We start from the raw sequence: 19,023 nt of genomic DNA, 5'->3' as shown, positions 1-19,023 counted from the left end.
TATCCCTCGAAATTTTCTAAATTGAGAGTCTGGGCCATAGAGAATGAAGAGAGAGAAATGAGGAATAAATTTTGAAGGAACTGAGATGGCTGCAAAGTGAATCAGAGCTTTGAGCTTTCGTATCCCTCGAAATTTTCTAAATTGAGAGTCTGGGCCATGGAGAATGAAGAAAGAGAAATGAGGAATAAATTTTGAAGGAACTGAGATGGCTGCAAAGTGAATCAGAGCTTTGAGCTTTCGTATCCCTCGAAATTTTCTAAATTAAGAGTCTGGGCCATAGAGAATGAAGAGAGAGAAATGAGGAATAAATTTTGAAGGAATTGAGATGGCTGCAAAGTGAATCAGAGCTTTGAGCTTTCGTATCCCCCGAGATTTTCCAAAATGAAAGTTTGAGTCGTAGAGAAGAATGGAGAGAAAAGGACGGGGAATGAATTTTGAAAGAATTGAGATTCCTGCAAAGTGAACAGAGCTTTGAGCTTTCGTATTCCCCGAAATATTCCAAATTGAGAGTTTGGGCCATAGAGAATGAAGGGAGAAGAGTGTGGTATGAATTTTGGAGAAGGTGAGATCGTTGCAAAGTGAACAGAGCTTTGAGCTTTCATATCCCTCGAAATTTTCGAAATTGAGAGTTTGAGTCATAGAGAATGAAGGGAGAAGAATGAATTTTGGAGAAATTGAGATCGTTGCAAAGTGAATCAGAGCTGTGAGCTTTCATATCCCCCGAAATTTTTCAAATAGAGAGTGTGAGTCATAGAGAATGAAGGGAGAAGAATGAATTTTGGAGAAATTGAGATCGCTGCAAAGTGAATCAGAGCTGTGAGTTTTCATACCCCCCGAAATTTTCGAAATCGAGAGTTTAGGTCACAGAGAAGTCGAAGAGTGCGGTATGAATTTTAAAGAAGCTGAGATCGCTGCAAAGTGAATCAGAGCTTCGAGCTTCCACATCGATCATATACTTAAACCACCAGAGAAAACTCTCCCCCGAAATTTTCCAAATCGAGAGTTTTTGTAATACAGAACGAAATGGGAAACGTGCGGCATGAATATTGAAGACACTAAGAACCCTACCAAGCGAATCAGAGCTCTAAGCTTTCATATCCCCCTCAATTTCCCAAATCTCGAACTTACATCATAGATACCAAAAGGAGAATAAATTTCGAAGAAATCGAAATCTCCGCGAAAGTGAATCGAAGCTCCCGCAATTCTCACAATCCAACGCTGCAACTTTCAATAAAACATAACGTTATCCTTTCCTCCTTTGCATACCGAGAAATCCTGATAATGGATCTGTAACCGCATTCCCATACAAGGACACAGAAAACAATTTAAAACTCCTCACGAAGCAGATTAAACCTGCACTTTGAACGAAAAACACACATTCGAACTAACCAATTATTGCCTTTACGTACACAGAAATAGTAATGACGTGTCTCTCCGCGCAGAAAACGTTAAATATCGAAATGGAAAAAACGAACGAACGTAATCGAGCAATTCCGCATACTTTCAAATCGATCACACGAATTACATACTCGCGTGCCACAACTGATACACGGTACACAGAAATCGAACGATGTTTACGTTGAACTATTTCAACACAATCGTAAATTTTCCGAACCGCTGGCGTTATCAGTTTTACAACAAGGCTACGCGTAACCAGGTACGAGATTTGCGTATGTGGAATTCCATTGGTTAGAGCCTCGTGAACGGTGACATCATTCACAAGTTTGGGCATTGATAGTTCACCTTGTCACGGAGGATAAACTGTTCCACGTATGAACGAATAATATGTATTGTCAGAGAATCTACATACACGTACACACGTACTAAGCTTCGGAAGACTTTGAATTGTGACACAGATAATCGCGACGATCCAATATAGGGGGGTCAAGTAAGAGGATCCAAGGAGAACGCGGCATGAAATTCAATTGGTTCCGCGTTCAACAAGCTGCCAACGGCCGATGACATCACTGTCAAACTTGGTCACGGTGTTTCACGATCAATTCTTTCTCCCTCGTATCGCGTGCCTTCGATTGTAGTTAGATCACTGTTGATAAAGGTGCACGCAACCCATTTTACCATCGCGTCAACCAATTCTACAAAACTCTCCCGCAAATTCTACACAGTTTCGCTCTATTTCTACCCGCGTAGTAATTCGCACAACTGGCGTACACAAGTACTAAATCATATTCCGTAATTGTCATTTCGTCTGTGTAAAACGTTATCGGAGGCAAAAGAATAACAGGCGTTTCATCGGAACCAGGTCAAAGATAGTCAAACTAAGCTGACTTAACCGACAAGTATGAAGAATCGATGAACGGATCAAAGGCCTGTGGGACGGTTATATACAAACTCGCTGTCGATTGGCGAACGTTTTAAAAGGCGGCAGAAATCAGGAGATGAGATCACTGCCGAACTTGGCCAGGCTGTCTGCACAATTATTATCGCTTTACATACGCTCGATTGGAGTCGATTGCAGGTGATTGCAGTTGCGTGCACACGACACACGCCACGGGCGATTCTGTTCGCTTTTATTAATCGGTTGCTCGAACAAGATATTCCGCGCTCGTTTCGCCCGTATTCCCGTGTAATAGTCACCTCTCGTGCCACGTCGTACGGTTTACAATAACTATTTACACCGGTCGAGCTGGAAATCGTCGCGGTGTGTACGAATTATTTCCCCGCGGGGATTGCGGCGCTCGGAAATACCCTCGGGCGGGAAAATCGTTACACGGAGACCTGGCTGCTGCGTATTTCACTGGAAACGAGGTGTTTACGATGACAGAATCGTCACGAGTGATTCTCTCGTTAACTCTTGGCGGCGAGGCGTTTTTACCTTCGAAACTCTCCGTGGACACTTCGCTTGCAGAAGTGGAGGAAAGGAAAATAATATGCAGGCAGGTTGATCGTTTAGGTGGCGCGGGTTATTGCAGAAATCTGACCGGAAAGTGACAAGCGGCACTTTCATTTGCTGTCGAAAAATTGCAAATATCGCGTTTTCGACATTTTCACCGAATACGAGTGTTTGGGAATAACACGAGACAAAGGCAAAGTTGATTATGTGCACGGTTTCTGTTAAATTTTTGCCAAAAAGTAGACAGATTATAAAAAATAGCAGAATAGAATTTGTTTGGGAATAACACAAGACAAAGGTAAAATTGATTGTGTGCAGGATTTTTGGTGAATTTTTTAAGTAATTAAGAAATGGAATAAAATTTACACTTCGTGGCTCGATAAGGTGGCACTTTTCGATGTCGAATACGATAATTGGTACTGACAGGGTTAAACAAACTCGTTTGAATAAAACTTATACGTCTTTTAGCGAGCGCGCGTTACCTAAATAATATGTAATTCCCAAATAATAAACCAACCTACAGAAAACACGACCGCAAAGAGTTAGTATGGAGAAAACATTAACGAAACAAGGAAGCCTAATCTATTTAGAAACGATCGTTTCTCTCGTGAAAAATCACTTAACGACACATTCGAACAATTAGACGAGGCGATACAGTCGGAAGCCAGTGCTCGCGATAATTGGAACGCAAACGGGGATTTATCAGCCGGAACGTAAAACGTGTTCGACGCGATCGCAAAGGACGCTGCGTGACGCCGACGCTATAATTAGTCGCATGAAACGTCGCTAAATGGAAACGCGGACTCGACAGTTTTATCGCCTATTGCAACACCTTCTTCCCGTAGCGGAATACCAATTTAGTGCATGGAGAAGAAATATTCACGGAAACGATCGTCGACTTTTACGATGAAAAATATGCAAATTCCGACGTATTCTTGTTACACCACGGTTAACGTCGAATTGCAATCGTACCAAAGATTATTCACCATCTCCCTCATTGTTCTCCATATTTATTCCTCTCCTTCGTCCTGCCGCGTTACGTCACCATTTATTTTTAATCGAATAACGCAGGAGAACCTACAACCTTCGCCTGCTTTGGAAGTGAAAGTACAAACCGAGCCTCTTCCGCGAGGTGTGCAGTCTACCTTCGTATTCACTGTATTTCCTCCGCGACTTCACTGTAAAGTCAATTGCACCACGAAAAAAAAAAAAACAAAGGAAAAACCCAATGTAACCCTTTTTCCACTCGTGAATCGAGACATGCTCGAGAAAGATTAAAGACCTCATTTAGCTTAAAAAAAATCGCTCCAATTGAACGTTCTTACTCCTGCAGAGCTATTATTCCATCTGTATGCAGGATAGTTAAGTTTTACGCAAGAAATTGATCGAATGAGAGAACAGGGGCGAGCATTGTTAGTTCCGGACGTGACGATCTTGGAGAGGAACAACGTTCGCCACTGTGCCTTTGCCCTATCCCCCCTTGGTCCCTGGCGAACGGAATATTGGCTAATGGGATCTCGTTACTCACCACGTCTTTACGCGTGTCCGTTGTAAATTCGCTGATGACACGTTCCTCGAGCACGTCGCGGACGTCCTGCACCGAGGTGAAACTGGACGACTGATCGATTACGTAAGACGATTGCTGTACCAGCTCGATATCCGTGATATCCTTCGCGTCTCGTACATCTGTCACGTCGCGTCTCACCACCGTGATATGCGTCTCGTCGTCTTTAGGCACTACGGACCTCGGTTTGTCCCCTTTAGGTTTATCTTTAGCCGGAGAATCTTTTTGTCCCTCTTCTCTTGGCTTCTTATCCTGATCCGTCGCTTTCTTCTTTTCCTCTCGCGGCTTCTCGTACACGAACGAACCGTCCCAAGTCGAAGCACCAGGTTTGCTCGGTCTCGCGGTTCTATCTATAGGACTGCTCTTCTCTGGGCTTTTCGGACGTCTCTCCGGAGACTTTTTCCCATCTTCTGGATGTTTTCTGCCCGGTGACCGGGGAACTGGTTCGCCGAGCCTCTTCTTGTCGTCGATTTCCTGTACGATCGTCGTGGATACTTTGGAGGAATCGTGGACCTCGGTATCAGAGACGAGAGTGCGTTCCAGAGTGGTCGAAGTGACGAATTCGGAGGTTTCTCTCGAAGTATCCGACAGAGTGATCGATTTTTCGGTTATGTAAGTGGATTGCTTGTCATCCGGTGACGTTCTGACGTCTGTCGGCGAGATTTGAATCGAGGTTTGTTTATCTGTCGGCTGGCGAGCTATATCGGTCGATGGTCTCTTATCGGTCGGCTTGTCTGAAGGTTTTTCGTACACGAACGAACCGTCCCACGTGGAGGCACCTGGTTTAGACGGTCGAGTGGTTCTGTCAGTCTTCTCCGGGCTCTTTGAACGTTTCTCGGGTAACTTCGAGTCGTCTGGTTGAGGTCGACGAGCTTTCGGTTCTAACGGTTTCTTCTCCGGACCTTTAGATCCTTCCTCGATCGTCACGCTTTTCTGTACCGTCACTGGAACTCCGTTGCGAATAATCACCGTCTCCATAGAGCTGGTAGAGTAATCCAGATTCGAGGAATCCGAATAACTCTCGTGGGCAGATGATTGCTCCACGACTATGGAATTGCTGAAGACCTCCGAGCTACTGGATACTTTATCTCGAATATCTAAAGTGGTATCACTCACGTGCTTCCTCGATCTTGGCACAGGACTCTCTCTAGGCTCTTCGACAGATTTATCGATAGATTCTCTGCTCGACGGTCTCTTAGGCTCTGGTGTTCTCTCTCTGACGAAGGTCCCGTCCCAGGTCGACGAACCAGGCTTGGTAACTCTAGTTTCTCTGCCTTTAGGCGCCTTCTCTGGACTTCCTGGTCTGCTCGAACCGTCCTGACGTACCGGTTGCGAGTCCACGATCACTGTTTCGTGCACAGAAGAGAGGCTGGAGTCTTTGACTTCCGTGAAACTCTGCTGGCTGGACGAATGCTCAACCACGTAGGATGCTGTAGAGATTTCCGCCTCGTTTATAGAGTTGTCCTCCGTGACGTCACGGATCACAACCGAGTCGGTGGTTCGACGAGCTTCCGGTTTTCTGCGACGCTCGGGGACCTGTGGCTTTTCGTAGACGAAGCTTCCGTCCCACGTAGACTGTCCAGGTTTGTAATTCTGCGACGTTGTTGAGTCTGGTTTAACTGATTTTTGCGGAGTACCTGGTCGTCGAGGAGAACCACTCTCTCCGGAGTCTTCTTCTAAGATCGCGTCAGAAACGGCGGTCACCTTCTCGCTGATCTTCTTCTTCTCGTCGCTGATCGTAGCGTATTCGACGACGTAGGAGGATGAAACGGACTCTGACACGTTGGAGACATTTTGTTCTTCGGTGATATCTTGGATGTCGACAGAATCGTGTCTCTTTTCGCTCGTTCTGACGACCGTCTTGTCTGTCGACGACTTTTTAGTGGTATCCTGAGGCTTCTCGTATGTAAACTGCCCGTTCCATGTAGATTCTCCTGGTCTCGTGGTTCTTCTCACCGGAGACGTTCTATCTCTCGATACATCTGTCCTCTTAACAGGCTTTCCATCGATGTAAATTTCCTCCGTAACGTCTCTACGCTCCTCAGATACGAACCTCGAAGAATCAGTACCGCCTTGTACCACGTGAACCAGATTGGACGACTTCTTCTCGTAAGAACCGTCCAAACTCTTCTCTTTGAAATCCGTTCTCTGCGTCGATTCCACGACGTTGTCTCCGCCAGGATGATGGAAAACAGAGGCGTCAGAAACGTTCCGTTTCCTAGGCAATGGCTGCTTCTCCGTCACGAAAGTTCCATCCCAAGTAGATTCTCCAGGTTTCGCATACCTACTCGATCCCTTCTGCACTTCCGTCGTGATCTGCTTCTGTCCGCCAGCGAAGTCGATCGCGTCTCCAGAGATGTTCTCCAAAGAATCCTTCGATATAGACGACAAATTTCGATCGAAGCTCTCGATATTCGTCGACGAAGTGACTCCCTCGTCGACGACAATCCTCGAGTCGCGAATTATCGTGGACGAGGACGAGGACGCACGCTGATCGATGACCGAACTCTCGGTGATTTCAACGCTGGACACGCTGTCCTGTTTGATATCCGTGTTGGCAAGCTGCGAAGCCAGTTCTTTACGTGCTTTCTCCGTCTCTCTGTCCCTTCGAGACGTCACGTGCACCGTTCTGACCTTATCCTCTTTCGCCTGCGGTGGACTTTCGCTAATAAACGTGCCGTCCCACGCAGACTGGCTAGGTTTGTTGCACCGTGTCACGACTTCGCTGCGTTTGTCCGCTTTTACGTCGCTCCTCGCCGTGCTTTCACTCGCGGAAGAATCGAGAATCACCTTGTTATTCGCGCTCCTGACGTCATCCCTGTGTTTGACTCCGGCGTGGTCCGATGGTACGACCGTTGTTTCGTTGTCAGTGCTGCGACTCTGCGAGGCCGTCACCCGTCCATTGTCGTCCACTTTTTCCCCGGACTCGCGAACTCTCATGCTGCTAGCCGTTGTTTGGCCATCTTTAGTGACCTCCTCGTACGTGTCTTTGCTCGCTTGTCTGCTCTCGTACGACTTGGACGATGTTTGCACTCGCGGGACTTGCTCGCTCTTCCCGGTCCCGTTGGAAACCATCCTCTTCGACTGGTGATCGTAGTAATCCTCTGTCGAAGACGAAGTCTCCACCACCGTGGTCGAGGACACGGATTTTTCAACGGTCTCCGCTCGAGATTCGCTGCGACTTTGCGTCTCGGACGATCTACTGACTTGCTCCAACGTTCCTCCGCGACGATCGCCCGAATAAACTTCAAGATCCTTCATTTTCTGCGGACTCTCGATGATCGTTTTACTCTGTTTCACATTTTGTACCTGCTCCTCGGCGATGAAATCCTGCGAACTTTTGCCTGATTTGTAGGTGGAAGTAGTTCGCGGAGGAGTCGGCGAAGGAGTGTCGATGATTTTGATCACGTTACCCTTCGAATCCATGATGACCTCTCTGCTAGCACTGCTCGTCTCGACGATACTGCTTCTAGATTCACTCTCCATCACCTGTCTCTCCTCCTCGACGACGCTCGTCGACGATACCACCTCGACAGTCTCCACAGTGGTCATGTCTGAGGAGCTGGAGGAAGCAGCGGCGACTTCCTTCGTGCTCCCCTTGCTCTTTCCACCGGTTTTCTTGTGTATAGTCATTGTAACTCACTCGGCAATCACAATCTCGTACGACGATATTTCATACAAATTCGAACACGCGTAATCGTCCTCGAGAATAATACCACTCACTTGTAAACCGTGAAGAATGTCGACGAAAAACAAAAAAAAAAACCGCAAATCCGTGACGACAAGTCAGACACGCGACTCGTTAACCGGCGATTTCTCGAGCCGGACTGAAGCTTCACCGCGACCTGTTCCGTTTGCAAACTCGTTTCTCTTCGTCCCTGAAGACTCAGCCTTTCCTCTATGTGTGTGCCTGTGTGCGCACCTGAGTTTACACGCGTCTTATCTTTTTCCCTCGATACGTACTCGGTAATATATATATTTCTCTTGTTGTGTTGTTCCTTCTCCGTGTGTGTTTCCTCTTCGTGTAAACGATAGTTGTTGCGTTAGGACGTGACAGAGTGCGAAACGCGGCAGGAGAAGGCTCTCGTGTTCGACAACCGATGTTCTCGGTTCGGTACCGCGAGTCGTTGTGGCATCGACGATGCCTCGCTGGCCCTAGTGACCACACGGCACACCGTTGCTCTCCGTCACTACCATTTGCTGCCGCGTTAGCTCTTTTGCCTGGAGAACGCCGATCCCTACTTTTCTCTCTCTGGTGTGTCGCACGGCGTGGGACGTTACCGCGTATTCACTCGCGTGTAGATCCAGCGAGAGTGTGCGTGCACACGATCCTTCGAAACCGATTCTTATTGTACCCGTGTGGGTAGTCTAGATTCTCTATACTCTCGTTCCCTCTTTGCTTGCCCCTCTTAAGGACGAGCTTGACAGTAGGTTTACGGACGTTTCTTGCGTACCGCGACTCCCACTAATATTCGGACACTCTTTGGAACAGTACAACGTTTCGAAAATTGGATGGAACGAGTTCTTTCGAGAAGCTGGAAAGATTAGTATGCTAGACGAGGTGTGGAGAATTTTTTGGAAAAATTGCAATTTGTGGAAATCGTAAAGGTCGCTTTCTTTTGTAGTGAAAATTTGAAGAATACGTTTTCATCGAAAGGTTAATGTTGCTATGAGCTACAAACGGTTAAAACTGTGAAAATTCCAGGTATTCTCGATTTTCTGCCTGCAACTGTAGTAAGTCTGAAGATTCTCACATCTTCCGACGTCTGTCGCTTGTTTCTCCATCAACCGATTACGGTTAAAGATTGTGAAAATCGCACTTTTTCACGACTTCGGGACTACAACTGCAATAAATCTGAAATTTTCAGCATAATCTACAAAACGTATATTTTAAATTCTCGCTACAAGCTCAGATGAAAAATTTGAAAACAGCGACCTTTAAAATTTTTCTAACTTCTCAAAAAAAAACAAAAAACTGAAATCGTTAGGTCCAATTTGAAAAAAATTATACTCTTCTAAAGAGTACGTAAATATTAAATATTGAACATCGACTTAAAGGACTACCTATTTTATTTAAAAACAAATTACACAATTAATTTCTAAACGAAACTACGCGATATTGCGACAAGCATAAGCGATAGCAGAGAAATGTAAACAATTTCTGTAACTTTCCTTGTGAAATTCACTTAAAAATGACGCGTCCCGTAAACCTAGCGTTAATGAAATCGTCTCTCCGATCCTCTCCATTTATTTACACTTTTTCTTCCAGTTCGCCTCTGATGTTTCCTTCTATTATTTGTCACTACTGTTGTACAGTCTCTTACACCATAGTACAACCATTCACTCGTGAATCTAGCTCGCCTAATCCATCTTACAAATCCGAATTTTCTCTTCGTCGTTAATTCACGTTCCCACGGAATAAGTTTATCCAGAACTCGCAGCAGTAATATTCTCGTTCATCTCTACACCACGGAGGTTTCCCGCGTTCGCATTATTCGACAGATACGGCTTGGCGCCACGGATGCGCGCGATGGTAATTGCCGATTCATTCAAGACGCAAGTTCAACGCTGTTGTGTAACACACTGGCGACATTTTCTCCTCGAATTCTTCTGTTCCTTCCCTATTTTTTCTCTCCACTTACAGCGTACGTCCTCGAGTCTGCCGTTGTTACGTCTACTACCAAGTAGACTTTTAATTCAATGCGAAACAGAGAGTTGCTCCCTTCGATTTCCCATGGAAACTCGAAGAACTGTGCTGGAGAGAGAGAGAGAGAGATCGTAAAACGCACACGTTTATTCCGACGCGGTGCGTTCCGCTCGTAAAAGCACCACACGGTTCCCTCATTCGAGAACAAACAACTCTCTTTGGATGCCGCTGTACTCACGTGCACACGCTTTGGCTCGCGTTCCGCCCCGAAGAGGAGAGATATCGCGCGACACGACATTTACTCTGTTCGCTTTCCATCGTAAGAGATTACGTCGACAACGGTCACACGTATGTACTTACACGCGAGGCGATATACGCATGCGAGATGCAATTTTCTTCGCCCCCGCGGAGCTTGCGGAACACGTTCGACTCTTTCGCTGCGATTGTGGCCTGAGGAGAGAGAAACGAGAGGGAAGATCTCGTTTGCTTATACGTTGACGATCAAAACTTTGAATGCACCTGTTCTTAAGAATGAAGTTTGTGGGATAGTTACACAAGGCTATATATACGCGCGGCGGGTATACGTTGCCTAAAGCGTTATGCTCGTTTCAAACGCACACCTACTTTCCCTTCAATTGAAATTTCATTTCTACGGCGAATCGTGGTACAGTACGACCGATGTGACACGATCTGGCGATATACTGGGTGGGCTATGTAAAGAAGGCCAAATAATTATCTTCTCCGTGTATGATTCGTAGAAGAAAATTTTTGTATGTAATTCGAATTTGCTTCAAACAGTTTCGAACTATTTTTTCCCTTTTTTTTTTCAGGGTCATACGTGCATAATAATGCGATCTTAGCGTGATTTTGGACAATTAATTTTCAATCAAGTGTGAAATTTCCTGCGATCTTTTTACTCTTCTTCCATCTTACTCGCTCTTTGAAACCATGTGAATTAGGCGTAAAAGATTTCTTAGATAATTAGGTGGCCTCTTTTAATTTTTTTTATATGTACCATTTTTTCTCGTTTTTCTTCTCAGGGTTATACGTGCATAGTAATGTGATGTTAGCAGGACCCTGAGCAATAAATTTTAAATCAAATGTGAAATTTCCTGCGATCTTTTTACGCTTCTTCCATCTTATTCGCTCTTTGAAACCATGTGAATTAGGCGTAAAAGATTTCTTCGATAATTAGGTGGCCTGTTTTAATTGACCGAGTTTAATTGCTTATGCTACCTTAGCACAGCCAGGTATACTGCAGCCATGTAATGACTGATTGAGCAGATTGACCTACAATTAAAATCTATAGACCATGTCTATGGTAAACAGGTGAATACATTAATTCTGCCGAGTTCCTTAGAATTATACGAATTCTTGCGCAGTAAATATACGATAAGTTTCGATAAAAAAAAAAGGGTTGCTGCATTCGAAGTCTCTAGATGATACATAAAATTTGAACACACAGACAATATTTCACTAACGCTCTTCTTAACACTTAACAGACGGGTTGTTTTTTCTCTGTCTTTCTCGGTTTCCGGGCGGTTTTTAAGAGAATTAAATAAACATGTATGTATGGTTTTAAAGGTTTGCAGTTTTATTAAATCAACACTATTTTTGATAAAATTTTGCAAAGTTGTTTATTTACATGTCTAGTATTTCTTACGAGTGTGATATTTTGTAAAACATTCACCCTTGTGAAGTGGAACCTGACAGAATTGACGTATTATGTCTTGTTTCGCTTATTTTTTCCTTTGAGCTGCAGACTTTGCAAGGCTTTTGAGGATATTTTTTTCTTTCCTTTCCCAACAATTTGCTTAAGGATGTGCTGCTTCGTGTTTCCCGACAATCTACCTGGTGGATCTACTTTTGGAGTTCTCCTAGTTGGTTGAATTTCGACATAATTGGCAGTCTCTTCGGAATCGGAATCATTTACTCGTTGATCGGTAACACAGATCCTTGCTACTTCTTTTAGAAACTTAAAAATGAAAAACTAACGCAGCGTAATAAAAGTTCAAGCAAAAACGTAAATCTACGTGGGCCGTCCTGGGAAGTCAGAATGGAAAAACGTAAATTTACGTGACCCGTCCGTTAAGTTTTGAGAACCTTGCAAACAAATAACTCATCGCACGTCGCACGCCTCTTTCAACACGTTCAATGCCAGACCAATTCTGCATTCGTAGAATTTTTTATTCTAATACAACACACCGCAATGTGCATAAGGAGTATATCAACAGTTAGAAGTAGAACCATTTAAATATCCCGTGTGACGCATTAGATGAAAATTTTACAAATACTACCATTTATTCAAATTAAAAATGCTTTCGCTGATTTTCAACGTGTTAACCCTCGGAAGGCGAATGGTTTTAGACGAATGCAGGGTGATTTTGACTCAGAGCAAAATTTTTCATGGGTTTCAAGAAGGAATTGGATATAAATGTATATTTTTCTTCTTTATTTCCTGTACCAAACGTAATCTCAGCCGCCTGACTTTAACGCTCTTCGGTCAAAATGACCCTGCATTACGAGGGTTAACCGTTTAACCTATGGCAAAGACTCTGGCGAAGATGCGAGGAAAATAGTTATATCGATAAGAAAAATTCATCGTAATCCTAACTTTCGTTTGAATTCCGAAAACAGAGTTACAAAATGTACTCGATCTGCAACAGATTAACTTTTATTACCCGATACGGTGCTAAAATAGAAAATGGCTGACGCTTAGATGCACAGTCAGAAAAGAAATCATACGTCTAGGGGTTACAGGTGTATATACACGAAACATGCCTGCACAGCCTGTTTCAAACGGCCCACCCTGTGTATTCTCCATCAGTCCTTTCCCCAAATCTTTTCAGCCATCTCTCAAACCATGTCCTCGTTTCTCCCGCAAAAAAACATTCTATCTCCGAGCTTTGGTCTTCTGCAGAAAAAAAAAAAAACAGAAGGATGGCGCGTTGAAATGGTCGATGTTTTCATCCTTTGTGGAAAAAGATCCACAGCGAGTGAGCTCGAATACGAAATGAACACGTCTGGAGAGGCAGTAAAAGAGAGAGAGAGAGAGAGAAAGAGAGACACGCAGGAGGGGATACCTTGAAGAAACCGGTCCCTCGTGATGTCTCGATGTAAACCGGGCGATGACGTAGACCGCAGAGAACCGCGTCATTCCCGTGGAGGTGTCGGGCTAACTCACCGATTCCCATTATTTTCGCGTGCACTATCGCAGATATAGTGGCTGATTGCACCGGCGGCGGTGTCGTTAACGAGTTGACAGAGCTGAAGGAATTAGATTGGCCCGTTACACGTTGAAATTTATCGAGCGGAATCGAGCTGCCCGGGGAGACTTATCGCCAGTGTCAATGCCACGTTTCCTCCAGCACCGAAAATCTGCAAATATCCTTCAGACGTCGACGACCTGATGACCCCCTAATTCTAATTCCAACCTAACCTAACGTTTTTCACTGTTGTTATGTAACCGAGAATGTACACCAGTGTTGGTACATAAGTAAGTATTTGGATAGTACATTACTTTCGTGCAGAAAGCGTTGTATGATTTAAATTGCGTTTGCTGCACGAAGTTGGTGTTGTGTTTTGGTTGATGTGTGTATATACAGGGTGGCCACTGGAAAACTGAAGGGTTTGAAAAAGTCATAACTTGTTCATTTTCTTCTTTTGTAGGTTATAGAGCATCCCTTGGAGATTGAAATGGCTACGTATGATGTCCAGCAACGAGTAGAACTCGTTGAGTTTTTCTATTCCAGTGAAAGATCAATTATTCAAACTCGGAGAAAATACCGGAAAAAAAGATGCTGAATTTGCTTAGCCTCCGCGTTCACCTGATTTGACGACACCAGACTTCTTTCTGGGGGGCTACTTGAAGGAACGGGTGTACGTAAATAAACCTCGAACAATTGAAGAACTTAAGGAGAACATTCGAGCCGAAATCCGACGTTTAGGACCCGAAACCTAGCGTACGGTCATGGAAAATGCTGCGGAAAGAGCCTGTATTTGTGAGCAGGAAAATGGTGGTCATTTGTGCACACGTATTACTGAAACAAATCCATTAATTATATTTCCAAATAAAATAATAAAAAATTTTAAAAACATGTGCTTGTGGAAGTTATTTTTGTTTTATATCATTCAGTCTTTCAGTGGCCACCCTGTATTAGTGGGCGAAAGATTGGGATCGCTGTGCATTGCAAATTACACGAAAACTTACGGGAGAAAGGTAGAAATTTGAAGAATTTCACAGCGAATTTTTGTATCGTTTTCATTTTTTAATTTATTAAAATCTTCTTTTTTTAATTTATAAAAATCAATTGAAATTAGATAAACTGCTATTGGTCTCCGCAAAATTGAATTCAAATCTGTAGGAATTAGAAGATTCAATATTGGTGTAAATTGGCAGGTGATTCAAAACTTTTGGCCACTTCGAGATCTAGAATGAATAATTCTTTTTTCATGATCTTGAAACTTTTCTAATGACTTTTGTGTGTCAAACAATTTTACATTATACTTGTAATGACAATGACTGGCGAATGATTCCAAACTTTTTGCTAATAGTGTTTGAATACCCATTATTCTTCAGGATTCTCAAATGAATAACTTTTTTTATGATCTTTATAACTTTTGTGTGTCAAATAATTTTTCATTATACTTGTCATGACAATGATTGGCGAATGATTCCAAACTTTTGGTCAGCCGAGTTTGAGTACCCATTATTCATCAGGATTCTCAAATGAGTAACTTTTTTTATGATCTTTATAACTTTTGTGTGTCAAACAATTCTGCATTATATTTGTAATGACAATGACTGGCGAATGATTCCAAACTTTTTGCTAATAGTGTTTGAATACTCATTATTCTTCAGGATTCTCAAATGAATAATTATTTTTATGATCTTTATAACTTTTGTGTGTCAAATAATTTTGCATTATATTTGTAATGACAATGATTGGCGAATGATTCCAAACTTTTTGCTAATAGTGTTCTAATACCCATTATTCATCAGGATTCTCAAATGAGTAACTTTTTTTATGATCTTTATAACTTTTGTGTGTCAAACAATTCTGCATTATATTTGTAATGACAATGACTGGCGAATGATTCCAAACTTTTTGCTAATAGTGTTCTAATACTCATTATTCTTCAGGATTCTCAAATGAATAACTTTTTTTATGATCTTTATAACTTTTGTGTGTCAAATAATTTTGCATTATACTTGTAATGACAATGATTGGCGAATGATTCCAAACTTTTTGCTAATAGTGTTCTAATACTCATTATTCTTCAGGATTCTCAAATGAATAACTTTTTTTATGATCTTTATAACTTTTGTGTGTCAAATAATTTTGCATTATATTTGTAATGACAATGATTGGCGAATGATTCCAAACTTTTTGCTAATAGTGTTCTAATACTCATTATTCTTCAGGATTCTCAAATGAATAACTTTTTTTATGATCTTTATAACTTTTGTGTGTCAAACAATTTTGCATTATATTTGTAATGACAATGATTGGCAAGTGATTCCAAACTTTTGGTCAGTAGTGCTTGAGTACTCGTTATACTTCGAGATTCTAAAATGAATAATATTTTTATGATCTTTATAATTTTCTAACGACTTTTGTGTGTCGAATAATTTTACAGGATATTTGTAACGACAACGGGGCTTTCTTCACCTTCAGAAAGCAGATTTCGGTGAATTTCAACAGAGCTGCATTAATTTACAATAGACCTCGGTAGAATTCAGTAGATTTCACATTTAGAAAGTGTCCCAATACCTATGAACAGGAGTGTACATATCTCACGTTATAAACACGGATGTTAATACCGTCGATGAACTTTTAGTGTCGTAATAGCCGTTGCCGGTTGTCGTAAAAGATTACGCGAAATGAGTAAGAAACCGTGCAACCTTGGTCAAGAAAAATGACCACTCTGATGCAACAGGAAATGCGACGTAAGTACACGCGTAACTCTAATTCACCGCGATCGATCCACGATCCAAAGTGGCCTTCGTTCACGAGACACGCGATACATCGGTCGGACAAGATCGCTAAATTATCGACGCGAGAATCTCTTTGCGTAAGCTGTGTCGCTACTCTACGGAGGAAGTACGTTCTTTCTTTAGCCTGTTGGCGGCCTTTTGAAACTCCGCTTCTTCGATTTTTCACGTCGATGCGCATTTAATATGCAACCGTACTCGCGGGGCGTGTGAAAACGTTCCGAGAGAACAGGCGTTTTTCTACATCGATCCACGCGCGATTCAGACACCGAGAAGCTATTTTTACGTCTTCTCGAGAGAAACATCGATGACTCTCTACGGCTTCCTGGAAACAAAAACACACGCAAAATCTAAATAAGGAAATATTAGGTCTACCGGGAAGTTCTGTCCGATAATGTCATCCCGAGTTTCAACGCGTATGAAACATACGTGTGGCGGCCTCTTTTAAACATTGTATTTCCACGTATGTGCTCTTCTGAGTTTACCGAAACAATGGTTTCATCGTCTCGGTATTAACACTTCAAGCGCCGGAGCCGCCTAAATGCGTTTTTACGTGTTTGTGCAGAGAAAAATATTGCATCTCTTGAACAGCAAGTGGCTCGTTGAAAATCGTCGCTGTGATAAGCACTCTGTAAAATTTTTGTAAATATTGCGGCGCTTTAAGTCAAGTTTCCAACAAAATAGCCGGCGCTTTAAGTGTCAAGTGAGATTCTTCATGTCTTTATGTATATAAAGTTCATTTACAGCATTGCATTCTGTATGAATTCCGACAAGGTAGAAATGCTACAGAAGCGTGTAGAAGTTTGGTGAACGATTTCGGTGAAGACACAGCTTCCGACAGAAGCTTAACTTATCTCTACGTCAAATTGACGCACGAATGAAACCGCAAATTTTCTTTAAAAAACAACATATTATGCACTATCAACTCATAAATGAATCAGGGCACATACATAAGTGTATATAAGGACGCGTTGAATAAGGCTAAGGAAGATATTAGAGTAGTTGGTAAAGACGGACCAGAAAGGAACGAGGCGTCAACGACAGACGGACAAATAAATATAGTTTCGACATCTGTTTAAACAAATCCCGACAAGTATTATTTAGACCAATAGTAGCAAGGTGAATCGACGTCAAATTTGTTGGATCCCTTTCCCACGTCGTTAAGTTGCCGTCGGGAGAAGCTTTGCAACTAAACACTGTTATTGTTTAAATGGCAATAGCTTGGAACTTTCCGTTTTATTCCCGTTTATAATTACAAAATTTAATTGTAGAATAAAAAATACATTCATATGTATTTTTGAGGGAACCTCGTCCCTTTTTCCTCGACACTTTACATTATATACGAATCCTTCGGTTGTTAGCCGAAACGCACAGTGTTTAGTATTTAAATATCACCCTCGCCTTTGCATTAGCAATCAAGCCTAACGCTCGAGAAGGATTAAGTCACAGCAGAGATGAGCGCATTTTCTGTCCATAGAGCCTAGCTCACCCTATCGCTAAATTTATAAGATTCTTGGGTTAGATACTATTGTACACTACCGGCCAAAAGTTTGGAATCACCGAGCATTGCAATTTACAGAAAAATCTCCAGAAAAAAGTCGGCGACTTTGAGAATTTTTCAGCGTTCGAATCAATTGATAAATGTGGAATTGAGATAAACTTCAAATCTATAAAAAATTAGCAGCAGATTTAATATCGATGAAAAGTGGGAGGTGATTCCAAACTTTTGGCCGGTAGAGTATGTGATATATATTTATGTAAAATTTGTAACAAGCATAAGTGGTAGGAGAGAAATGTAAACGGTTTCAGTAATTTTCCTCGTGAAATTCGGAATGCATGAAAATAACGCGTCCCGTAAACCTAGTGTTAGTAACAAGCCACGCTCTGGAAGACCATCTCTGATCCATTATACAGTTTTGATAATGGATCTTTTTCGACAACGTTGGAGATTGCGGAAAATCTCAACTCGGAACCTTGGAATATTCGGAAACTTGGATCGGCGTATAATTGAAAAAACGGACAGAACTTTCCAGCAGACCTGATATCTCACGGAACGTTCGAATTTTGACGAACAGGTAGAAAAGCTGAAAGGAAAAAATCGAGGACACCGGGTGCATACGATTGATCTCGATCCGAACGATCGATTTCGGTTAAGGAGCGAAAGTACCACGCCCGTCTCGACGCGTTTTCCCGTAAAAAGTGTCGTCGGGTCATGGCGTGGGTAGAAGTATGCCTAGCGAGGCCAACTTCGGTGCTCCGTATTTGGTGAACGCGTCGAGCTCCGTAGGCGAACCAGTCGACCGCGTCATCCGGGGGACCAACGAGCACGCACGCGAATCGAAACCGCCATATTTCCATTGAAACCCTGTCAAACGAACGTTCGTTACGTGTCACGGCGTGTATATCCCTCGGCTTGGCCTCTTCGACGCAAGGTAAACCTTCCTGGAACCTCCGTTCGACTATGAGTCATTCCACCCAAACGTTGCTCATTCACGTGTCATCATTTCTCTCTCCGTTTCGACAACCTCACGATGCAAATTAACGACGCTAATTAACGGGGCTCCTTGAGGAGTTGGACTGACCTTTAAACATGAAAACATGGAACTTTTGTTTTTTTCTTCGCTTAAATTGGTGGTGAATGGTGTGAACAATGTAATTGAGTTTTAATGAGAGTTTTGGTGGTTTTGTGTTATTAGAGCGGATTTAACGAAGCGCGTCATCGGGTCGTTGATTAGTAATCGAAACTTTAAACGCGGTTTTCTGGGAATAATATTTGTAGCTGCAACGCCGTCGTTTTTCAAAGGAATTAAACGAAGAACATACTTTTATATTCCCCGTATAGCCCTCGTGTTAGAACGACGCTAATTAACGGGGCTCCTTGAGGAGTTGGACTGACCTTTAAACATGAAAACATGGAATTTTTGTTTTCTTCTTCGCTTAAATTGGAGGTGAATGGTGTGAACAAT

At 42.7% G+C, this 19,023-nt stretch overlaps 1 protein-coding gene across 1 annotated transcript in view; it reads right to left on the bottom strand.

Moving 5' to 3' along the window:
- The window catches only part of LOC108570994 (titin), a 42,329-nt gene extending 33,669 nt beyond the window's left edge, over nt 1-8,660 (bottom strand). Inside the window, exon 1 of the mRNA XM_017932939.1 lies at nt 4,380-8,660. Coding sequence (XP_017788428.1) covers nt 4,380-8,048 — 3,669 coding nt within the window. The 5' untranslated portion in view covers nt 8,049-8,660. The remainder of the gene's footprint in view (nt 1-4,379) is intronic.
- Nucleotides 8,661-19,023: the final 10,363 nt, after the last annotated feature.

The sequence above is a fragment of the Habropoda laboriosa genome, unplaced genomic scaffold (genome assembly GCF_001263275.1).
Source record: "Habropoda laboriosa isolate 0110345459 unplaced genomic scaffold, ASM126327v1 scaffold88, whole genome shotgun sequence".
In the NCBI taxonomy this organism is placed as follows: domain Eukaryota; kingdom Metazoa; phylum Arthropoda; class Insecta; order Hymenoptera; family Apidae; genus Habropoda; species Habropoda laboriosa.
This window is presented reverse-complemented; position numbering and strand designations above follow the sequence as displayed.